This window comes from Zophobas morio, unplaced genomic scaffold, assembly GCF_036711695.1.
Source record: "Zophobas morio isolate AGI-343-1 ecotype UQ-CSIRO unplaced genomic scaffold, CSIRO_AGI_Zmor_V1 ptg000005l, whole genome shotgun sequence".
Classification (NCBI taxonomy): domain Eukaryota; kingdom Metazoa; phylum Arthropoda; class Insecta; order Coleoptera; family Tenebrionidae; genus Zophobas; species Zophobas morio.
In genome coordinates, this window is record NW_026972110.1 from 2,831,981 (window position 1) to 2,855,323 (window position 23,343).

A 23,343-nucleotide genomic window follows, 5' to 3' on the forward strand; every position below is an offset into this window, starting at 1 on the left:
ACAGTAAACACAAATTCCCAGGAAAATAAAAAAACAACCCAATTTTCTGATCGCTCGTCAAATTTTAGTCTATATATTTAATTTAATTAATTTGACGTTATAATTCTCTTTGTAGCTTTAAAACTTCGTAAGTTTTACCACATGTGTAGGTTTAGTGCTCCTCTCTTTATTAGTCAATTTTATGGCTAATTACTCTTGGAACATATAACATTCCACCAATTGAGTTTCAAGTTAGCTGTTCATTTTATTATAAACCATTTGGGTAAATGTTTTCGTTTTCTGATGTTGGTAAAATAATTAATTGAATGCAGTTTTTGTATTCATCGTCTCAACCTAAGTGATAAATTGTAACAATGTAAAGAAATCGACAAACGTAAGTTATTAGATTCGTGGAGACACAAAATACACTGCCTTTTTTTAACGCTGGCCATAGGGATTTAGTTACGAAAAACTTCGGGTCATATCGAGTTTTTTAGAAGGAATTTTCATATGAAATGCGACAAAATACTAGACTAGTTTTTAGCGAACTCCTATGGCCAACGTTAAAAAGAAAGCACTGTATATACGTACACTGTACAATCAATCAAAATGTATTGAATATTTTTAAATGAACAACTTATTTGTAACAGTTTTAAGCCTTACCCGGTAGCAGCTATAAACTGCCCTTAAATAATCATAAAGAGGTGTTCATCGCAGTTCATAATTTTGGTATTAATTGCTTTAAAGCAAAAGTGATCAATTGTCTGTTTAATACGATACACACATCAGCTAGATACCTAACAACATTAAAAGAAGTAGTGCCTACATTCAGCAGCAGAAAATATGCTAGTTAAATAACAAAATGATGTAAGATTTTTTATTACATTCACTTTTATATTAAGAAAAATACTTTCTATTTTATTCAATATTTTTTTAGAATCTACCTGATGAAGGCAGTGTGTATCGAAACCTGTGTTGTAGTATCACAAAATAGTATATTTTAAACTCGGAGAATATTTTTCTTAATATAAAAGTGGGGTTTAAACAAGTAATCGCCACATCCTACAAAGAGTTAATTACACTATCAAATTACAAATCTGGAAAAACCTAATAACATATGATTCAACAAATCGCAGCCAGTGAGAAAAATATGAACTAATTAACTGCTACACACAGCAAAGGATTACAAACTACGTTCTTAATTTTTCCAGATACAAGAACTTTACATTTTCGGTTTAAAAAAAAATTATGATAACTATAAACAATTTAGTCGATCAGTAATGAGGAAAATTCAATTATTTATTATTTATTAACATTCAATTTTTCCTTAAGCAAAAACTGAATGTTAATAAATATTCTCGAATATAGACAACCAATGAAATATGTTATACTGATATGACCAAAGAGGTCGAAACTGCAGTCTATTGCTTTTAATTAATCGGGAGGTTCTCCGTAAAAAAGGGGTGACGCCAGTGAAGGCCCGTGTAATCCAGCGTCCAACGGGGTTCTTGTACGAAAACTGTCACTGATTTGATTCAATTAATAAGTTCGCAAAATTTGCGACAAAAATGTAATTCATCTGTACATATACAAAACTCCCTTGACATACACCTTGTAAAACTTTTATGACTTAACCGCAAGGATTATTACTGTCCATTGTTGCCATAATGGAGCTGTAAAGTTTTACTAGGTATATGTGAACTGAGTTAAGTTATACAATAGCCAGTTTGACTTATAAAGGTGCTTTGGCTTAAGCCGCTAAGTTATAAAAGCTTTACAAGGTGTATGTTAAGTGAGTTTTGTATATGTATATCTCTGTCTGTCTCTGTTGCTTCGGTACACCCATCAATCTTTCCTGATTCAATCTTCAACGCTAATTTTTATACCCATTTCTATTATGTTGTTTCCTTTTCTCTCTTACACACTGTTCCAAGAATTTTCTTATTAATTCTTCTATTCCGCACTTCTTAACCTTAACTATTACATTGTTATTTGAATCTTTTTTTTTTGTCGTAAACCCTAAGTTTTCCGAATTCCCATGTGTATTCTATGTTTTTCATGTTTTTTTTTTCTATTTTAATTGTTTCATTCGTCTATTTTCGTCCCATCCCAACATTTTTTCACCTGTTCCTAATACCTATCCCACTATCGCAAAACACGATTCAACAAATCTCTTCCTAACAAATCATCTCAACAAAAATTGTACACCCTTCTTACTGAACCTACCTGTATCGGGTCCCCCATCTTTCGATCTAAACTGTTGCAATTTCTTTTCTAACTTTTGTTGCCTGCGTCGTCTCATCACAGCTTCAGGATTCGATATTGACCTCGTAAATGACGTTTCAGGTAATTCTAAAACAACTTTATTACAGCATGAAACGACAACAATACCTTTACACTCAAACCTGTATAAAGCTTTTCAGCTACTCCATCTTCTTTATCGTTAATATCACCATTTTCGCTTTTCATTCTCGACAGTTTTTCTTGCTTTTTTAGCTGCTTTTTTTCTCGTTTCGATAATTTTCGTCGAAAACTCGCATTCGAGTCAAGAGATCCAACAGAGTTTGCCTAAAAAGCAAAAAAATAACTTTCTAGCTCTCGAAAACATCTCAAAAAATTTACCGTTTTGTCGTCAATGTTTTTCAGAAGAAACCTTCCTTCTCGATCGTCAACGTGCCAGTTCAGTTGTACTAGGAGTGGTTTTTCATCTGGAAGCATTCGTCTTTCTGGGCATCCCTCGTGTAATTCGTAGAGAGCATAGGAAGGGACAGATAACATTCTCATGTCTGGTCGGAATTTTTCTACTAACGTTCCAATCACGTCTTCTACAGTGGCGTCTGAAGCGACCCTTATACATTTTGTAGCTACCTTTTGACCACAGTCTTGAAAATAAAAGCGCATAACCCCATGAAATTCTAAATCCTGTAAAAAACACAAAAATTTAGTTTTATTACTTATGAGATAGGAAACTGTTACAGAACAGAAGATAAGCAATAATTAGAACTCGTTAACCGTTAGAATAAGAAGCAGCAGTCTCCGGAATCTTGTCAGTTATGAAATTTCTTTACCATAACGTATGCGACATTACAAAATATTTTTCATTATGGTCTGTAATTACTAGAACTTGATTGGAAGACTATATAGGGAAAACCAATGCGGTCGTTGTCCTTTACCTCGTCAAGAATATAGTAACCCACTACTACATATCATAGTATTTAAGACACGCCCATTTCTCATAGAACAGGTGCACAAATTCCTTAGGATGATACTCGTAGTATCAATGATGGCGATTTCCCCCACCACACAAACAATTAATATTTTCGGATAACCCCCCCCCCAAATGAAATCGAATAAAATACTTTATTCTTTTGACCCAGGTCAGAATTTTAGATTTCTTTCTTCAAATTTCACAGTTAATGAAACAAAATTTTTAGTTCGTTTCACTATGTTTACATAAATTCGCGCATCATTATAATCTTATTTAAATTGTAGATTTATTTGTGAAAGTAACAAAATTAAATGCTTCAAATCTTCACCTACTTTCTTGTCATTTTTTACGGGACACGGAGCGCTGAAGTTTCTCACCGTCAGGTAATTACACGTAGTAATTAGGTTACTTCTGTGTATTTATTACACAGTGCATCTTTTTTTAAAAGTGGCTATTAGGATTGCCATGTTAAAATTTATACCCCGTGTTAACTTTTGTTAAGGTGAGAACTCGGAAATTATTTTTACGGTGGAAATAGCCTCAGGGTTCGAATTTCCACTACCGCTATTTGCAGTAAACTGTTAATCTGTGCTTTAAAAAGTAAACATTACTTTTGTAAAAAGTTTAGGTATATCATAGAAAGTTTTGACTTGTCATTGTTGACAGCATAAATCTAATTTAATCATTAAACACCTTCATTGCAGTTTTTAGAAAAGAAACATAATCTTGAAATTCAAACATGAATGAAGAAAATAAAAGATAACGTCACTCAAATTGCGTTTTTGATGTCCACGATCGAGACAAAATGTGCTTCTGCTATAAAATTTTTGAATTGTGCTGGATATGGGACGACGTGGAAATGCTCCACCAAAATTTTGAACCATATCTCTTGTGAAAAAGCCTTTAATGTTCCAGTGACAATTTCCCCTTTTTCTTTAAATGTGTACTGCGGTATGTCGACGAATTTCGGTCAGTAAAAACCAATAATCAAGGGAGTAATTAAATTTTAGAAATGTCAGGTAAATCTTTGTTTTTATATGGCTGCCTACAATATATACCGAGAAAAATACTCAAATAATTTATTTTTTAAGAAATATCCTTTAATTTAAAGCATAATTTTTAATAATATCGAAAAAAAATGTCCCGCATTACTTCCAATAAAAATTTCACTCTGAATCTTTACTCAAATATGAGTTAACAAGAGGTATAAAATTTAACATAGAAATATTCCTATGGACACTTTTACAAAAGATGCACTGCATATTGGATGTTGATTATTGTTAGAGCCTCTGGCGGGGACCTGTTTCACCCCTCCCCACCCGTAAGGGTGGGAGCCAGAGCCACCCCCACCTTGGAACACAGGGTAGCATTCATTCTTAATTCTTAACTCATACATAACATTCAATTCACAATTCTCAATTCGTAACTAACATTCAACTATCTCGACCGCACGGTCACAATACTATTCCATTCTTATTATTCTTATTTATCATAACACTTGTCACTAGCAATATACATTTATCTTACTGTTCGCTGGTCTTTATTCATTTATACAAACTTCGACAATTATAATGATACAATGTACGGGTATTGGAAAATCGGCATGGGTAAAACTCAACAATTTGTTTCTCAATAACTCAAATTTACGCGACTAATACCACAGCGATTAGGTACAAAAAATAATTCAGGCGCAATTTGACTTGACTCTGTCTTGACTGAACACGACTCGTTGACTCAATAATAATCGTTCCCGAAGGTGGCCTCTATTTAAACCCATACTTTCCTTCTAGATGTTCCGTGATCGAGGTCTTTCTGGAATACCCATCGCGACTTCCACTTCCGGGCTTTTCTTTAGCGAATGCCGCCCGGCCACCGTTACCGATGAGTCACCTATAATCGCCGTACATACTAGAACCCATAGGCGTCGCACTGAGGCAGCGGGTTTCTTTCGTAACAAACACGGAACTTTCAATGTTAAAATAATTTCATATTCCTCATACGCGAAAATTAATTTGTACTTTACATTCTACAACTACATCAAAGAGATCTTTCAGCTGGGTTTAAAACTCTTTCTTGTATTGTTTATTATATTCTTATTAATTTGTAATAAGTAATAACTTAACAATATATTCGTCAGTTTTTTTGGTAGTACATTTTTTGAGGCATTTTTCTTTAATCAAATGTTTTAGTTGAAGTTTTGTAGGAATTATCATATAATCAACAAATTTCCTGCAGATCACTAAGTAGCAAAAAAAAGGTTGATCTTAAAATTTATTATCCTTTTAGACACTATTTGAAACTATGTATATTTCAAAATTATTTAAATAATGGGAAATATTGATCCACATCAAAAAGCAGCATGTTCAATTTTTCACAAAAATCATAATATGTATTCACGGTTTCGAAGATCGTAATAGCGACATACGACAAACGCATTCAAATGTTAACTAATAAAATTTTATACATCAACAATTAGAAACGGCGAGAAAAATATCTCCAAAATGTAAATTACAAACTTAATTTTCCACTACAAAACTTTTTTCAATTTTTATAATCTTTTATAGATTTTATCCACAGACAATTTGCTTCAAAACACCTATCAATAACCAATTATCCAAACGTCAATAGTCCAAAGATCATCTAGCTGTATAGCACCAAAACACCCACAAAAAAATTACCGCCGTGTATTAATATTTATGTTTACAAATTTTATGCAATTATTACATAAGTACACAAAACATAAGGCACAAAAAACGCACTTTCGGTTTACAAATGGCCAACTGTATTCAACATTATAATCACTTTAATAACACCGATCAAAATAAACTTAAACAAAAATTAGGCCGATATTTATTATACAGAGTTTTTATAAGCATAAGCCTCGTAGAAGCAAAATAAAAATCAGAGTTGTTTTAGTTAAACTGACTAGAATCATTAAATTTACCTCAATTTAGATCGACTTGCCCTCTGAAGTGATTTTGTATAATACCGGAGATGTAATCAATTGAAATGATTCGACTGAACCCGTAAAATTGCTTAGAATTAACATCAAGTGGGACCAATTTAAGACTGAAATACTTAAAAGAATATTTTTAACATCAATTTTTGGAAATAATTACTGCGATTATTAAAAACCAATGCTAAAAGGTTCTGATAGTAAACAAGTTTAATTAAAAGTCATGCGAAATAAATGTCCAGAATAAGAAAAAATAAAATTGATTTAACTGTTATCATATCAATCTGCACCTTCAAACAGATTTGATTAATTCTAATCTGTCTAATATAAACTTGGGCAGAAACAAATACAACACACCAAATATTTTTATTAATCAAAGAGTAATATAATACATACAAACTTCAGTCGCTACAATAAAGCCCTTATTAACACACCTGTTTGGGTCATCAATCTCAAGAATGGGTCAATGATTATTAAATCCAAGAAGGCCTCGCCCCAGTAAGGATAACGATATGTGAAACGGGAGATATGGTCGGTTGACTGGACCCAGCCCGAGGAAGTACCTACAGCTTATTGTCCAAATTCAACCAACCATATTGAATAACTGAACTTATTGAACATTCTTGTGACATTAAAACAGCTTCTTGCATAAAAACAATGTATTTAGGTCCTATACACGGTAATTTTCTATCTTGTCAATTTCCACAAAAAAAGCAATGCCGTAGAGAAACATTTAGAAGTAGATGCAGTTCTACACAATAATGTACACATACATTTGTTTGCGGTTCCACTTATGCATATAATTACCGCCAGAAAATATTGGACATCAATGTCATTCCATTGTCACAAAGTGTTAAACACCTTTAAGTACTGTAACCCCATACCAAAACAGCAAGTTATAGTTTACCTCATTTGGTTCGGATAATTCGAAAAGATCCAGTCGATTGGCGTTCCATTGGTTGATGACGTTTCGCAGAGCCTCTCTTTCGAGGGCTCTGCGGTCGTTGGTATTGCCGTGCATCGACGTCTGGAAAAGAGAAAAATGTAGTTAATATGATAAAATAGCTTCCGGTTTGCGTGTTCGACTTTTGCATAATGTGTGTCCGAAAACGGAAGGGTTGTTCCGCTCGGACTCCCGCCCTCGTTCTTTGAGGGTTACCGCTAGGAAGTCGTCGTTTTGGTCTGTTCGGCCGTGGGAAAGAAGTAAGTTCACTTATACGAGTTCTAAACAAGTTGTTTTGATTACTTCTCAACAAAATATGTCAATCCGGATGAAATGAAATTGTCTACACAGCAGTAGCTTGTTGTATTGAAATTGTTATGCCATTGTTAGGCGAACAACAACGCATTTTGTGGAAATTTTCTTGACAACAATGGTTCGACAGTAACGATCCCTTCAAACTTCGTGTTCAATTTGCATTTTCCTTTTTTACCTTGACACTGTTGTATAGTTTCGAATATCCGAAAGACTTTCGCCAACCTACTGCATTATTTTACGCATTCCTTTATGCTTATGCTAACAAGCTTTGTTGAACAACTCGCCTTTGACTTGGCGTGTACAAAAGTCTGACACTTTCAGTAAGTAACATAAAATAATGGACAATTTTAACAAGCCAGGATTAATGGATACAAAGTATATAGATACATAGTATGTATTTACATAGTATGGCAACCATCGTCAAAAAAAAAATTCAGGAGATAACTTCGACAACCGTCCAACAAATGAATTTTTTTCACACAGACTCAACTTTAGAAATAAATAAATTATGCGGTTCGTGCCGTGAAACTTATGATGACATCCATATTTATAAAAAAAAAAAAATGGATACTGCAACATAGTACAAACACTACACATTAAAAACCAAAACATAAATAAAATTCGAAAAACAATCAAATACGTCAACCGATTTCCATACGGTATATATTTTGAAAAATTGTGATGGCTGTGTCGTCATCGATATTTTATTGAACAATCGTACTCGTGACAAGAGGTCACATTTTTACACCCTACAAAATAATTTTGTAATTTTAACAACATTTAAAAAGCTACATTAATACATAAATAGCAATTTTTTTTGGTAGAACATGGCTCGTGTGAAAAATTATTTAAAATATTCGACCGTGTTAAATTTTTAACACAATGTTTTTTGCCTTTACTTACTACCTTTTTCAGGAATTTCACTTCATTCACATGAGGTTTTTTTTTACAGCATTTCCCACAAATTTCAAACTTTCTCTGAACATGTGGTTTTAAATATCGAAGTGCTTTTACGAATTTTCATAAGAAATTTATTTATCAATTTGTTTTGTAATACACTGCATTTTCCACAACACTAAGAATTACCTAGGTAGTACATATATTCATTATCAATTTCCCATCATGTAATTGAAATTGATGGAAACTCTCAGGTACGTTAAATAACTTTTCAACGGGCTGTGTAATAAATTAGCAAATTTTTTGCTTGTTAATTGTGTTTTGTGTTGTGTGTTGCATCTTTGGTAGACACAATAAAAAGTTTCAAGTTTAAGTGCTTTCATTTTCGTTCACTTGAAAATTAAGAATTTTCTAGGACTTAACCTTCCCTAAAATTCTGTCATAGATAATATATACATATACAATACGGTTTCAAAGTCATCGTCCCTTCACCTTTGGAAGTGCTAGAGCTTTGAAATTTAAAGCATACTAATAAGTAATCAAATGATGCTGATATCGCTTATAATGACGCGCTGTGACCTTGAAAGGTCAAAACATATATAACGTATAAGTAAAAAAAATGTAATCGCACGGAGGGCCCAGTGATACCAAACTTTAGAACGACAACATCAATGCAAAAAAAGAAATATTTTTTTTAGTATTTCATCAAATCGGTAAATTAATTGGACGATTTGAGTATGTTCAAAACGGGTTTTCGGAACATTTTTAGTTGAAATAGGACAGATAACAGGTTTTACTTCGATCGATTTTACTTCGATCGAAAGTTTCAAAGGGTTTATTTTATATAGCTGTTACGATAACACATTTTTTGAACAATCCAATTAATGTTTGTTTCTCTTGTTTGTGCTATTGATGATTTTTTTAAACTATGCTATCATGTGTATAATGATAATGGAACACAAATAAGTTCTCAAAAGACCATCCACAGTAATTTTTTCGCATTTTAATCCCAGAAAAATTATTAGAAACAAACAAAGAAAAAAATGGGACATTTTCTCGAAGAACCCATACTTTGTCATTACAACATTCGATAAAGAGACAACTTATGTACAAAGAACAAGTGTTATTGATATTTACTGTAATTTCTCTATTCCTAACGATATGCTCCATTATGATTTAAAAATTATGTATGTTGTTGGATGGAAATTCATTCGGCAGGTTTGATAAGTATTCGTAATACATAAATTAAAAACAGCTAAATATATCGTGTGTAAGTGTTGATTACACATTGTAATCAAAACTAAACTCATACTTCAGCGTCTAATGTGTGGCATGAAGCCTACGAATACGAAGAAAATAATTTCCAAGTTACCACCTTATCAGGAACTAAATATTTACATTTTGTAAGTTATAATAAACACCCTATCTTATTCACAAATTCCACTTTAATTTTCGTTTATCAATTTTGCTTAACATCAAGTTTCAAGAAAAGAAACAAGTAAAACAATAATTAGAATTAATTGAACAATTCCATCAACGGATCGATAAGCACAAGTATGTATTTTACCAAGAATTAAAACCGGAGTCAGACCTTTGACTAGAGGGGTTCCTGTAACCATATATTATCGATCACTCCCATCTCTGTACACAAATTCCCAAAAATTAGCATAGATTAAGAAGAAAAAATAAGACAACACTTGATTTCGCTCAAAAGTTGTTTGCATATGTCACATATTTTTTTTAGTTACAATAAAGTAGTAGTAGTTAGTTTACATCTTCTATTGTCTAATTGGGGATAATGATCTAGTCGTTTGTCAATTTAGTATTGTAGGGTGGCGTATCAACGTATCACAATGTTACTGACAAGGTTACAATTATTAACTCCAAACGTACATGTGTATTGTTATAACGGTAAAACTGTTTAATTTAACTTAAAAATGTCACATACGTGTGTATTGTTGGACGAAAGTATCACTTTCTTATTAAACATTTCTTTGACACATCGGACAATTTTATTTATAGCGTCGAATTTGGACTGTATTCTTTCTACTACTTCTATTTATTTCAGTTGTGAATAAAATTGAATTTTCTCAATGTTAACGTTATAACAACACTATCGTTCACCATCGTTAGTATAACTAAAAGAAAGAAAAATGTTTTTTATGGGAGTGTACAGGTGTCCACATAATACAGTATACCCAGTGCAAATTATCAACTAATTCGATTAAAAATCAAGAAAGATATTTAGCAAAAACGGTAGAACAAGTACAACTACATACAAAGGGGAAATTGGTTGGCACTGTTAATGTTTTGCATGGGAAATGTAAGTAGGAAAAGTTTCATAAAAGAAATTCATCAAGATTGGATAGAATGGATAAAATATTTCAAACAGTGTTTTACTTGGCCATACTTAAATTTAAAAAAGTTCAATAGATGTTATGACTGCGAGATTACAGAGATTATACATTAATTTTATACTTTATTCAGCCAGTCTGTTTTGGGTGCTACAATTTCTTGACTATCTTTCTCAAAGCAAAGACAAATCTTTCAATTTTATACAAATAACGATTTTTTTTGGAAAGGATTCGATCGTTAACAATCAAAAGTACAAAATTCTTACTCACGAATGGCTTCTTTAGTTAGACTTTAGACATTTACATGAATTTAGCATAAGGAATCTTGGATTTAAAATTATTTAAAACACCAAATGAAAATAAAAAATGTGATCCAGCAAACAGAGTCACCAACTGCACACAGAGCTCTATGTTTTCATCCTCCCTTTACTGGCAACGGTAATGAAAGTATTAGATACTGATAATTTTCAAGTTTTGCCAATCAATCTAAAGACAGCTAAATATTTATATACAAAAAAACTATCAACATTCAGGTAAGTATCTGACTACAAAGGGTTACATTTACAGTTGCTCCATATATATATACTACATTTCAAATATGTTAATCAGTAGAAATTCCTAGTAGTTCAAGGATCAGCGTATTTTGTTGCAACATGAAAACACATTATCACATAACAATACAGAATGATTAAATCCACGTAATGCAATAAGGTACAAAACAATACAATGCGAAAAATCGTTGCTTATTCTACAAATGACTTTTTTTTCCTTCTTAGAACGGGTAGGTATATATTAATAAAATCGCTAGCCCTTCAAAGTAATAACCCGCAACTGAACTTTCCAATTACGAACTGCTTAGATAACTAACTCGATCGGTATAGACATTAACTTTTTAAGCATCTAATCTGTCTAATTCGGTCGGCGTGGTTTCTTACATTCACCCATGTATTCAATATCACACCTTATCAATTTTTTCCCCCGTCTGAATAATATCTCTATTCAAAAATCTCGAGGATCAGCCACCAACGTTAAACAGAACACCTCGTAGGTTTGTTTACGTCTAGCATTCTTGACGCAGATACTTTATCATTGCTTTAAAAAGGCCTAGGCTATAAATATGCCGAGATAATGTATTCGTTAATTACACCTCATTTAGTTACTACATGAGAATAAGCTCAGCAAGACCCTTTTACTGCAACCCTTCGCTGACATAAATATGCAAGAGATAAAAAAAAGAAGAGTGTACTGTTATTTTTGTATGAAATATTTATATACCACCTTTACATGACTAACGTATAAACAAACAGATCAAAAATAAAAGCTGCTCACTAATAACTATTAATAAATTGTACGCCTGCACAAAATTGAATAAACTCAAGATAACAAACCATCAGAAGAACGAAATTGTTACGTATCTTCCGCCGTACTATTTTAAAATACAGACAACGCTGACAATGATATTCGATAAATCGTACAACGCAGTACCATGCATTCATACCTGAGGAAAATACTTTAACGGTCGCCCATCGGTATTCACGAAAATTGGACATACATGAAACGCAGCAAAGTTTAAAATTACAATTTGCGTTTGTTTATTATGCTAACATGATGCTTGAATTATTGACTTTGAATTAAACGAAAAAGTATTGCATTAAGTAAAATCTCTGTTGGCAAAGAATTTAATACAAACCGCATTACATTGAACAGTATATCCTGTGAAATCCCTGAGAATATTATACACATCACTATTCTCTTGAGAAACTACAAAATTTGGGTTTTTTGCAACATACTTAATTACACAAATCAAACTGTAATGCATCCTATTTATTAGTTTTCCGACTTTTTCAATACGCCTTCTTATTAAACTCGAATTTTATTTTTCTATTTTTTCTTTTGTTCTATATATCGCCAAAAAAGTGCAAAGAAGAGTTAGTACGACCTACAGAGAAACATTCTTTGTTTTGTCCTTGCAAGTTTTCCGTTTTTCATTGTAATACAGTCTCCATCTTCGTAACCTTGAATTTGAATTCCAACGCATAAATAAATAAAGCGTATTTAAATTCATGTAATTAAATATTAAAGAGATCTTTTTGATATATTTGTCGTTATACATTAACAAGGCTCGACTTCATAAATAACACCGCATCTTGTTTTAGTTAAAAGTATTCGTAACATTTATTTTCATTTTCCTAAAATAATGAGACAAGAGAAATTTACTGAACCTTCTCACTTGTGATTTCTACGCTATTAGGAATTAAATGAGCTAAATTATCGGTTTTACAAAGGTTTCAACCAAGCAACCCCTATGGGAAGACTTATTGAATTAAAAAAACGTATCCTATTAAATGATTATGCAAAATAAATACTAATAATAAGGTCATATTTTGCCTGACTTGAGTCAACAATGAATGTAGGGAACGCCTTGTAGTAAAAGCATTTGCCCAGGTTTATTCATACTGCTCAATAATATTTGTACGAACTGCATAAACTGAACAATTCAGAGTGGCACCAAACCAAGGATAAAAGAAATGCTTTATTTGGTATTTATGTTAACATCAATGATTTGAAATCATTCTAAGCAATTTTATTATGTTCTTGTATTTCCACTAAAAACGTTTTAACAAAAATCTATCGCCATTGTAGCAGTGCTAATCACTGATTTTAAAACACAACGCTAGAATTTTGAAATACCGATCCAAAGAAAAATATTATTTGTAACAAAATATAAATAATAGGTCACCTTAACGAAGTATAATGGTATATAACATAGTTTCTTAACATTTTAGATCTTCTAAAATACTTTCATTTCAATTTCCCTTATGTTTTTTTGCCATAGAGATCAACATCGGATCGAATATTCTTCAAAATGATCGTCTTCCTTCGTTTGCGCTCGTCAAAAATAAATAAATGACGAGAGAAACTAACAGTAATTCTTAAATTACATTTGTTCCGGTTTCACTTCTGATTATCTTCCACGACATGTACCTGATAATTTTGTAACTGAATCGCCAAACACGCTTGAATTTTATTTTTACGTCCTAGGCGTTAAGATGGAAAGTATTGTAATAATTGATGCCTTCTCAACGTTTCATGTGTGTATCCCTTTTCCGTTTATCAATTGTTGTGAAATTTGAGATATATTTTAGGAATGCCGTGCAAATATATGGTAAAACACCAACTAAAAATCTGTCGGCACATCCCCGCTAAAAATGTAATGTCATCTCAAAATTTTGCTTAGTACATCTTACCTGCACTATGCAAAACAATATGCCCGTATCTCATGGTTTATCACTCCAGTTTTATTGTTTCCTAAGAATAGGCTAAGGGTGTCAAAGGTGTATATGTATATTTATTGTATAATAGGATCCAACGGACCACTGACTACTTTCATGTTTTCTCTACGTTTTGTGACACCAACAGTACGAAAAAATTCTACTCAAATAACGTGGCATACGAAAATTATTTATATAAAATTTTCACTTAAATCAAATTCTAATTGGTTGTTAAGGCAAAATCCTAATAATGCCATTGGTCGACTTTCTAAAAAAATTTAAAACACGTTCTATAAATTCTTGATTTTCCCTTGAAGAACTTGGCCCATTGCGCATGGTCGCAGATTGGTTTTTCTTATTCCGATTTCCGACCAATATCTTAATTTAGAAAAAAAAAAACGTAACAGATCTGCACAAAGCGCAATAACGCAATAAACTGCAAAAATAGTAGATTTATTACGAAATTAACAAGGTTCATGTGCATATTTTTATTTTTACAACACATTTTATGCTGTCTGCATAGAGCAATATAATTTTAGAAGTTTTCTAAATAATGTAAAAATTTAAGGTCAAACAAAATGTACGGATAAAAAAAATATTAAAAAATTTAAAATTAAATTTGATTATAAAAATAACATCGTTTCAAACGGCCACTAGGAATACTGTGTAGATGGTGAAACACTAACCAAAATGTGCCATCCCCACCAAACAATGGTATGAGGTCATCTCCGTACAATAATAAATATTAATTAAATTTTATAAAACAACATATCCTTGCACTTATTGTTTATGAATCCGTGTTGAGTTTTTAACCTACATTTTTAGAGAAAAATAAAATATGTAATAAAATTTGTATAGCAACATTTTACAATTTAACTTTGAAACAAAAAAACCGAGTACTCTGAAAATTTGCAAACATTTAAAAGGCATCGGAAGTTCGTCAATTCCCCGTTCTCCTCCGGAATTGACACTATCATGTTATAATTTCACCGAATAAATGTTCTTTAATTTTATAAAACAACATACTCCTGCATGTGTGATTTATGAATCTGTGTTGGGTTTTTTTTGCATTACCATCCAGAAAAAATGAAAATTTGGCCCCCTAATGATGACGTCATCTCACAATTTTGCGGAATAGATGTTCCTTAAATTTATGAGTGGACATCCAGTTCTTTGAGAAAAAAAACGAATGTGCTCAATTAATTAATTAGTCCTCTCCCTTGTATTGGGGAAACAAAATGAGTCAAATTTAGTTTTTTCGCAAAATCGTATTTTATGAAAAACATAAGACCATAGTAATATGTGTACCATAGAAACAAGAGTGTTGGAAAAAGAAAATAAAACAGATCTACAATACAAATGTAACAATTTTTAGACTAATGGCAATCCTTTCCGAGCAACAGTTTTGGGAAATATTCCAATACAAATAAGGTTATTTTGACGATTGTCATTTCGCAGTTACGAGAACACGAAAACGTTTGCTCGTTTTCACTTGTTTGCAATCAATATTTTGGAAACTTAATACCAGTGTCATTTTCGAAACCATTGAAAAGATTTCTACGAAATTCTCAGAACACAGTGGCATTATTATGGTTAGTGTAACATTGTACATGTCCAAATTAAACATTTATCTCCATCAAAATCTTGTCTAAATTCGAGTTTGTATATTATATTTATACATAATGAATAATGCCACTGATCTTTCGCAAAATTTGATGACGAACATAAAATTCCGTTCGTGCATACATCACTACGCCCAATAATAAAAATTGGTCTAAAGAGTTTAGACAGTACTTCCCTCGCTGTCGGAAACTTGACGACTGCATGCCTATTGTGTTTTTTTTTCTCATTACATTTTTGTAGTGGGAATTTAAAAAAAATTGTGATGACGTCATCAACATTTTTGCAAGGACACGTATATCAGTTGGGATAGATGTAGTATAATACTAAGAATAAAATTATTGTATTACCAAATTTTCGGGAAAATGAATTGGGTCGTTTTGAATATTGATTTCTTATAATCAATAAAATAACGAAACAATTTACTCACGTATACGGCGTCGGTGTGTAATATCTAGAGAGCGGATTTCTGTCGGGCTAGGCAAAGCCAAACTCGGTACGGCTCGTACGGGATGCGAATTCATTGCTGTTGCGGACTGCACTTCGTTTATTTGAGATTAGAATAACGCTGTTTCGTTGCACTCTGCTGTTAATTCCCGTTCTCATTTACTTAGCCGTTTGATTAATAAATCGTTAATTATATTTATGGAATTAGTACCGATTAAACGTGACGTAGCCCGACAAAAATCCGCTGTCTAGTAATATGAAAGGCAACTGAAAATCGTTTATGTATAAACATTCTTAATTTAAGATGACAAGCGTAACAGCATACGTGAGAGTCAAACAGAGAAACTGTAAACAAAACGACCATCGGTTTTATTGCTTCGACTTCCGCTTATTATATAAAACATTGGGTTTTATTTTAATTCTTGATGGTGAAATTCACAATTGGTTGATTATAAACATGTCTATTCCACATTCGCGAAACCAAGTGAGCGCATAAAACAAATGCAGGTCTGTAATGTTAAAGTCGATGTAAATAAGCGTGCTACCCTTATGTTTCAACCGAGTTTTTCCTTTAACAAATTTTGTGTCTACCAAATTGGGTTGGTTGGGGTGTAATACTAATAATAAGTGTTGCCTTTAATTTAATCAATAAAATAAATTGACTTCATTAATTTTTTTGAACCACCTCTTAAGAAAATCTAAAAAATATGAATGGAATGATAAATCACAAGTACAAACTCATAATATTTTTTGCATTTTAGATAGGATTTATTCAGCAAAATTTAAGGGTGACGTCATCAATTTTTTTAGGAGGGATGAACAAATACATTTTGAACAAAAGTTTACCATGCTTATAATAACTTTAAAATATTCCCAAGATTTCAAAGCATTCGGTTTTGTAATTTCTGATTAAATCGATAAAATAAATTCATGCCTTCATTAATTTTTTTGAGTCACCCTGCATATGCAAATCCAAAAATATGAATGGAGTGATAGATCACAAGTACAGACTCATCATATTTTGTACATTTTAGATATGATTTATTCCACAAACTTTTGAGCTGACGTCATCAAGTTTTTGGAGGGGATAAGCAAATATTTTTTGACTAAAGATTTATGATGCTCTTTATAGCCTTAAAACATCTGCAACATTTCAAAGCATTCTGGTTAGCAGATTAAAAATTTAATTTCAAAATGTTGTTTTATAATTTTGATTTTTTTTCCAAAAATCTGGACGTTTCGGGTGAAAAGTCGATTCAGAGTTGTAAACTACATGTGTAGGACTATGTTATTTTATACAATTGAAAACCCATTTACTATGTACAATTTTGAAGTGACGTTATCGCATTAGTGGTGGGGATGATTAGACAAATTTTGGTTAGTGTTTTACCATCTACATGATATTCTTAATATAAGTACAAAATTTCACAACAATCGGTCGAGTACTTTCGGAGATTATCTGTCTAATAAAAATCCGGGACGGCAGACGGACAGACAGACGGACGGACAGACGGACAGACAGACGGAAATCGGAGACCTATTTCTTCGTCTTCTAGGGGTCATGAAAGCTCGAGAAAACGTAAAAGTAGAGAGTCGGCCGACGGACTCGATTACAATACTTCCTTTGCTTACGCTCGGGAAGTAAAAAACAATTTTGTAAGACAATTTGCACATTTATTTTTACACTCGATCTAGATAACTATGTCGCCTAAACAATGCAAAGGTAATCAAAGTAAAGCAAAAAGTAAAACTGTTACACACTGTCTAAATTCAATTGGAAACAAAAGTATTACAAATTATTTCATTTGAAGTCAAAAATACATAGTAATCAAATTTTTCTAAAACTAACACACTACAATCACACCTCCCCGTAACAGTCGTGTGCAGTTGTTAGGCACCCATACAAAAGCCACAATTAAAAATACATAAATACATAACATCAACCAAGCACAATGTTATCATATAATATTTACAAAGTCGTGTCAATGAACTCTTCAGTCCGTCAAATTGTCTTGGGAATGTCTACCTTGACCTTCTAGTTGGCAATACAGCTGCAAGAAACACCTCTAACTTGCTTCTCACTGCCTACCAGAAAAATTACAACCATTTATCGACGAGTAACACACGCCGAAAATACAAAAATCTACAAAATTATTGTCCAAGCTCCAAGGTATGACAAAGCAGCATTTTTTTTTTTTTTAATAAATATTTATTTAATAAATTTTTACGACGCCATGAATTTTTTCAAAGAGATCATATTAATTTTAGTACCAACAACGTAATCACAACGTTTTTGAACAATAAAGCGTACATACTACAACCGGTCAGTGATATTTTTCAACTAACGTTTTCTAATAATTTATGCGATGGTGTCATCATCGTCGACTGCACATTGCATGTTACAAGAAGCACTTCGAAAAAACCTTCCCAAGTTGTTAAAGGAAATGAACAGATCACTTTTCGAACGTGCCAATCTTTTAAATTACCAAAAAAAATGTGAAATTGCACATTTGTATAATTACTTTCCCGCACCAACTCTTTCCTATTGCTGGAGACCTAAATGTGTATATACTTATGAAAAAATAATAATAATAACAATAAAAATGTAAGAATAATGTGCATTCTTCAAGACTTAGTCATTTGGGTCGCATTACATAAATAAACATTTTTTTCTGTTTACACTTTCTGCGGTGTAATCGTAATCACCAGACAGATGTTGATTTCTTATTTATGAACTAATAATTATTAACGCTCCTGACTACGCAAGGTTAACCTTAAATAACGTATTTCTGTATCAATCGCAATTTAAAAAAAAATTTAAACGTAATACAACTTCCACAAGTTTCATTGTGGAATTGAGAACGGCCAAACTGAAAGCGGCCAGCGACATTAAAATGTGTTTTAAGGTCTCTACTTTTTGTGAATTTCCTACCAACTGATTGCAACTCTTCATAATTGGACTTATGACAGAAAAAAGTCTCCCACGTTGATAATTCTGAGAACGTAATTTATCCTCACATTGCCGACTTGGCACTCCATTCCCACCAAGATAAAACATTAAAAACATAAACATTTTCTGATTTACATTACTGAGGTACTCAGCGCCTGCCTACAATTCTAGTCTAAAAGGTTGTTTTTAAAAAGAAATGAACGGCAATTACATAGGGTACTGGAACCGCATTTAAGCTCCATTACAAAAAATTTGACTACATAACAAAAAAAAATATGCACCAACGAAGTACCAAAGTTACCCACAAACGTATACAAATGCTGAAGTACAAAATAATTATCTTGATAATAAATACAAATGGGATTGGAATTAAATGCATGAGGTAAGGGCAACAACTTGCATCACTGAATGAATTAAGAGTTAAAAGTCATATTATCTCTATAACAAAGCAGCACAATAAAATACACAGATACTCTATGACTCATCACAATTCTATTGTGCTTTGGGCAACCTTCCAAATTTAAATTTGTTAACCTTCCTGCGATAGCGTGGCGATACAATGATAGCACTGATAGCCATCGTTTGCATTTCTTCGTGTAAAACACCCTGTTGGGTCATTTGTTACCCGTAAACGATGAAATATATTTCTACAAAATTACTAATGTGGAGAATAGACTTCAGGTATTATTGTACAGTGCTTTTGCTTATTAGATATGTTTCCTGTGTCGTGACACGGTTTATATTTCTTGGGTCAGCGACTCGACGGACGCGCCATACACGGTGGTGATTTTCAACCAAGTTCTAATTCGTTGAATGCTTTGAATTTCCTGGAGGATTTTCTACAATCTCACGCTTTAAACGAAAATTCGCGTGACAAAGACGATTTAACGTTTAATCACTGTAACAGTAAATCGGTGTCGATGTTAATGCCCCCTTTAAAAAATATTTTTAGCCCGTGTTACCCACTTTAAACAACAAATTAAGGAAAAATTTACTGCGGTGAACTTCAATGACTTTGTGTTTCAGAGCTAGAAGCAAAAATTCAAATCTCTTACTAATAAAAATTACGCCAGATCTACCTCATACCACGCAAATAAAAAAAGAAGTACAAGTTGCTTTCTTTAAAACTTCACGGAATACTGAGCTCCCAAATCATACTGATCATACTATCTATTCTACCGTGCAATCTATGCACTGTTCGTTTAGTTTATTCCGGTTTTATGACAAAAAAGCAAATATTTAATGTAACACAAATCTCGACAGATAGATATAAACGGCATTCCAGTTATTTGGCTCAGCAAAAACTGCTTAAATAAAAACAGTAAGGAAAATTTGTGATTTTTTTGTACAAACCTTTGCACAATACATACCGGGTGTAGAACTGTTTCTGGAAAACATGGATTTTACATGTAAAAACAAAAATTTGAAAATATTGGCTACACTGCATGCAAAAATTATCGAGAAAAAAAACTGTATCTAAATGATTCTTTATTCTTTTTATAACAGCTTATACTAGTATAGCAGAAAAAAATTATTTAAGGTTATGCAGACAGAACTTCCCTCGCTGTTGAAGTACAATCAAACAATTCCAGTTTCTTAAAAAAATTGTCAAAATTTGATTTTGTGATATTTATTTTTTTTATAATAAGCCGTGTTAATTAAAGATAGGTAAACAACCATGCTATGCGTGTATTGCACGTGAGTTTTTAATAACAAAATGTTCCATCAATCCTTTAGAAGGGATGCTTATTTCAATTTGGCAGGTACAGTGTAAAACTAATAATAATACTGCATCCCGAAATTTGCGGAAAACCGGGGTTAGCTGTTTTTGATTTAATCAACTAACCAAATTCCTTCATTTTTTTTGACACGTGTATAAGCAATTCTAAGAAATATTAATACATCGATAAACCACACGTGTAAACTCACATTTTGCCAGTTTTAAATAGAATTTATCGAGCAATTTTGAGATGACGTTATCTACTTTATGAGGGTTAATCACATAACATTTACCTCGAATTTACTATGCAAAATTTTAAGATGGCGTGATCAAATTGTTGGTAGGACCATTAGACAAAATTTGAGTAGCGTTTTTCCATCACACGATATTCTTAACATATACCAGATGTCCCAGATAAAATGCCGGGAGTTCATATATTGAAAACGGCTACACATACGGAAATTCTCTACACCCTATTGTTTTTAGCCTGAAGAAGGAAACGAAATACGAAATATATACAGATGGTGTCGGCGTCACTACCTACAGTTTTTTAAATTGAAAGGTATATTATTTTTTAGATGATTTTGATAGATCATTAAATTACGATTAAAATAATAGTAAACAAAAAAATTGTCTACGGTTATTTAGACAGCTTCTTCGCGAACTTATTCTTTATGATAAATCCTATACCATAAAACTAAAGATACGTATGGATTGCTAAACTACAGGTAAAGAAGCATGTTCTAGAGCGGCATGAAGCACAGACACGCACAACATGAAATATATTTAAGGTAAATAACCAACGGGAAAAAATGTATTATCAGTACATGCTTAACTTCGATTGTTTATGTTTAATCATCAAAAGAATACGACCATTAGGCACGTAGACCAGAATAAACTGACAAATTTGAATGATTTTGTCTCCTCAAACCAGATGAGGGGATTAAAATTGTTATAACCAAGCTACAATGGAAAAAATCGTGCTGAATATTATGTTGTAGCTGTTATTATGGTAATACTTATTTCTGTATTCTCAAGTTTTCCAGACAATGGGGTGATGGTTCTAGAGTTAATAAAAAAAAAAATGCGACCCATCAGTCAGCCAATCGACCCAGCGACCTTCGACTTAGTAATTGAACATTTTTTTAGCATCCACCACGAAGGTTTCCACATGTCAATGCTCTTGTTTTGATGTAAAATGTGATTATGCAATTTGGATTTTTTTTTTGCAAAAATCTGTGAATCATGACTAAAACTCAAAGCGGATTCATAAACCTCAAGTATAGGAGTAAGTTATTACATATATGAAAATTAAATGGCGTTTACTAAAAAAAATTGAGGAGACATCATCAGATTGTCGATGGGAATAATTACACAAAGTTTGGTTAGTGTTTTACCATCTATACAATATTCCTAACATATTCATTGGACAACAATCGGTTCTAAAGGTTCTCTCATCATGGGACGTAGAGAAAACTTGAAAGTAGCCATCGATGGATCCTATTAACACGGAAAGTAAAAAATAGCTCATGAAGAAATCGAACCCGCGACCTTCGCGTTATTAGCACGCACCTAACCATCTGAGCTGAGCCATAGACCGCTTGCGGAACGTTCCTCTTATACAGGGTTTCTATAAAATGTTGTTACATATATAGTTTTGACTTTTGTTGCAAAGATCTAAATGTCTAAGATAAAAAACTCAAGGCGAATTCATAAATCACAAGTACAGGAATTGGTGGAGATGATAAAGCAAATTTTGGTTGGGATTTTACCATCTACACTATATTCCTAAAATACATATAAAATTTGGCTACCGTCGGTTCAGCAATTTCGGAGATGATCTGTCGAATAAAAATCGACACAGATAGACAGACGAAAGACTAACGAAAACGGGAGACCTATTACTTCGTACGTTAGGGAAATAATAATTGAATTATTTTCGACGAGCAGCAAAGAGATATTACACGAATTTCTGACGTTAACATTTAAAAGTGGTAGTACAAAATATATATACACGTTTCAGTTTACAAAAACATAAGTCTACGTCGCGACGCCGAGCCATATATGCGTCATACTTACAATGTACTAAATTAAGCGTCCCCCTTCAAGTTAAAAACAATAGCGTTTACAGAATTTCAATATCTCTATCCATTTTCAAGGTCGCAAAGTTTTATCTGGGACACCTGTATATTAAATTTCAAAACAATCAGTCCCGTAGTTTTGTAGATTATCTGTATGCATTGATAAACCACAAATATAGACTAAATAAACAATTTTGCATATCTTAGATGCGATTTATTTAGCAAAATTTTGAAAATATCAAGTTTTTGGAAGAGATAAACTGATAAAATTTGATTAGCGAGTTACCATGCCTGCGATTATCTTAAAATGTTTGTAAGATTTTAGAGCATTTGCTTTTATAGTCTCTACATTAAACAGACGACAAACAGACGGAAACGGGAAACCTATTTTTTTATACTCTAGAGGTTGTAATTATGAATTATGAGACATTGGGATGGCATGAAATTTTTGGCTCTGGCCTGCCCATGGGTCTGCATAGTGGCGGAATCACCTGTGTATTAGTTGAGGTATACAAAAAAATGTTTTTCTTTACATTTTATAAAAGTTTAGTTCAGAGTTGATCTGCAGTGTACACACCAGAGCTGTTCAAAGTACTCAAAA

At 32.5% G+C, this 23,343-nt stretch overlaps 1 protein-coding gene across 1 annotated transcript in view; it reads right to left on the bottom strand.

Moving 5' to 3' along the window:
* Nucleotides 1-23,343, bottom strand: part of Cno (canoe) — a 76,051-nt gene that overhangs the window by 47,590 nt on the left and 5,118 nt on the right. The window contains exons 2-5 of the mRNA XM_064045943.1: nt 7,051-7,170; nt 2,602-2,901; nt 2,385-2,547; nt 2,206-2,331 (exon numbers count right to left, since the gene is read on the bottom strand). Of these exons, the coding sequence (XP_063902013.1) occupies nt 2,206-2,331; nt 2,385-2,547; nt 2,602-2,901; nt 7,051-7,164 (703 nt within the window). The 5' untranslated portion in view covers nt 7,165-7,170. The remainder of the gene's footprint in view (nt 1-2,205; nt 2,332-2,384; nt 2,548-2,601; nt 2,902-7,050; nt 7,171-23,343) is intronic.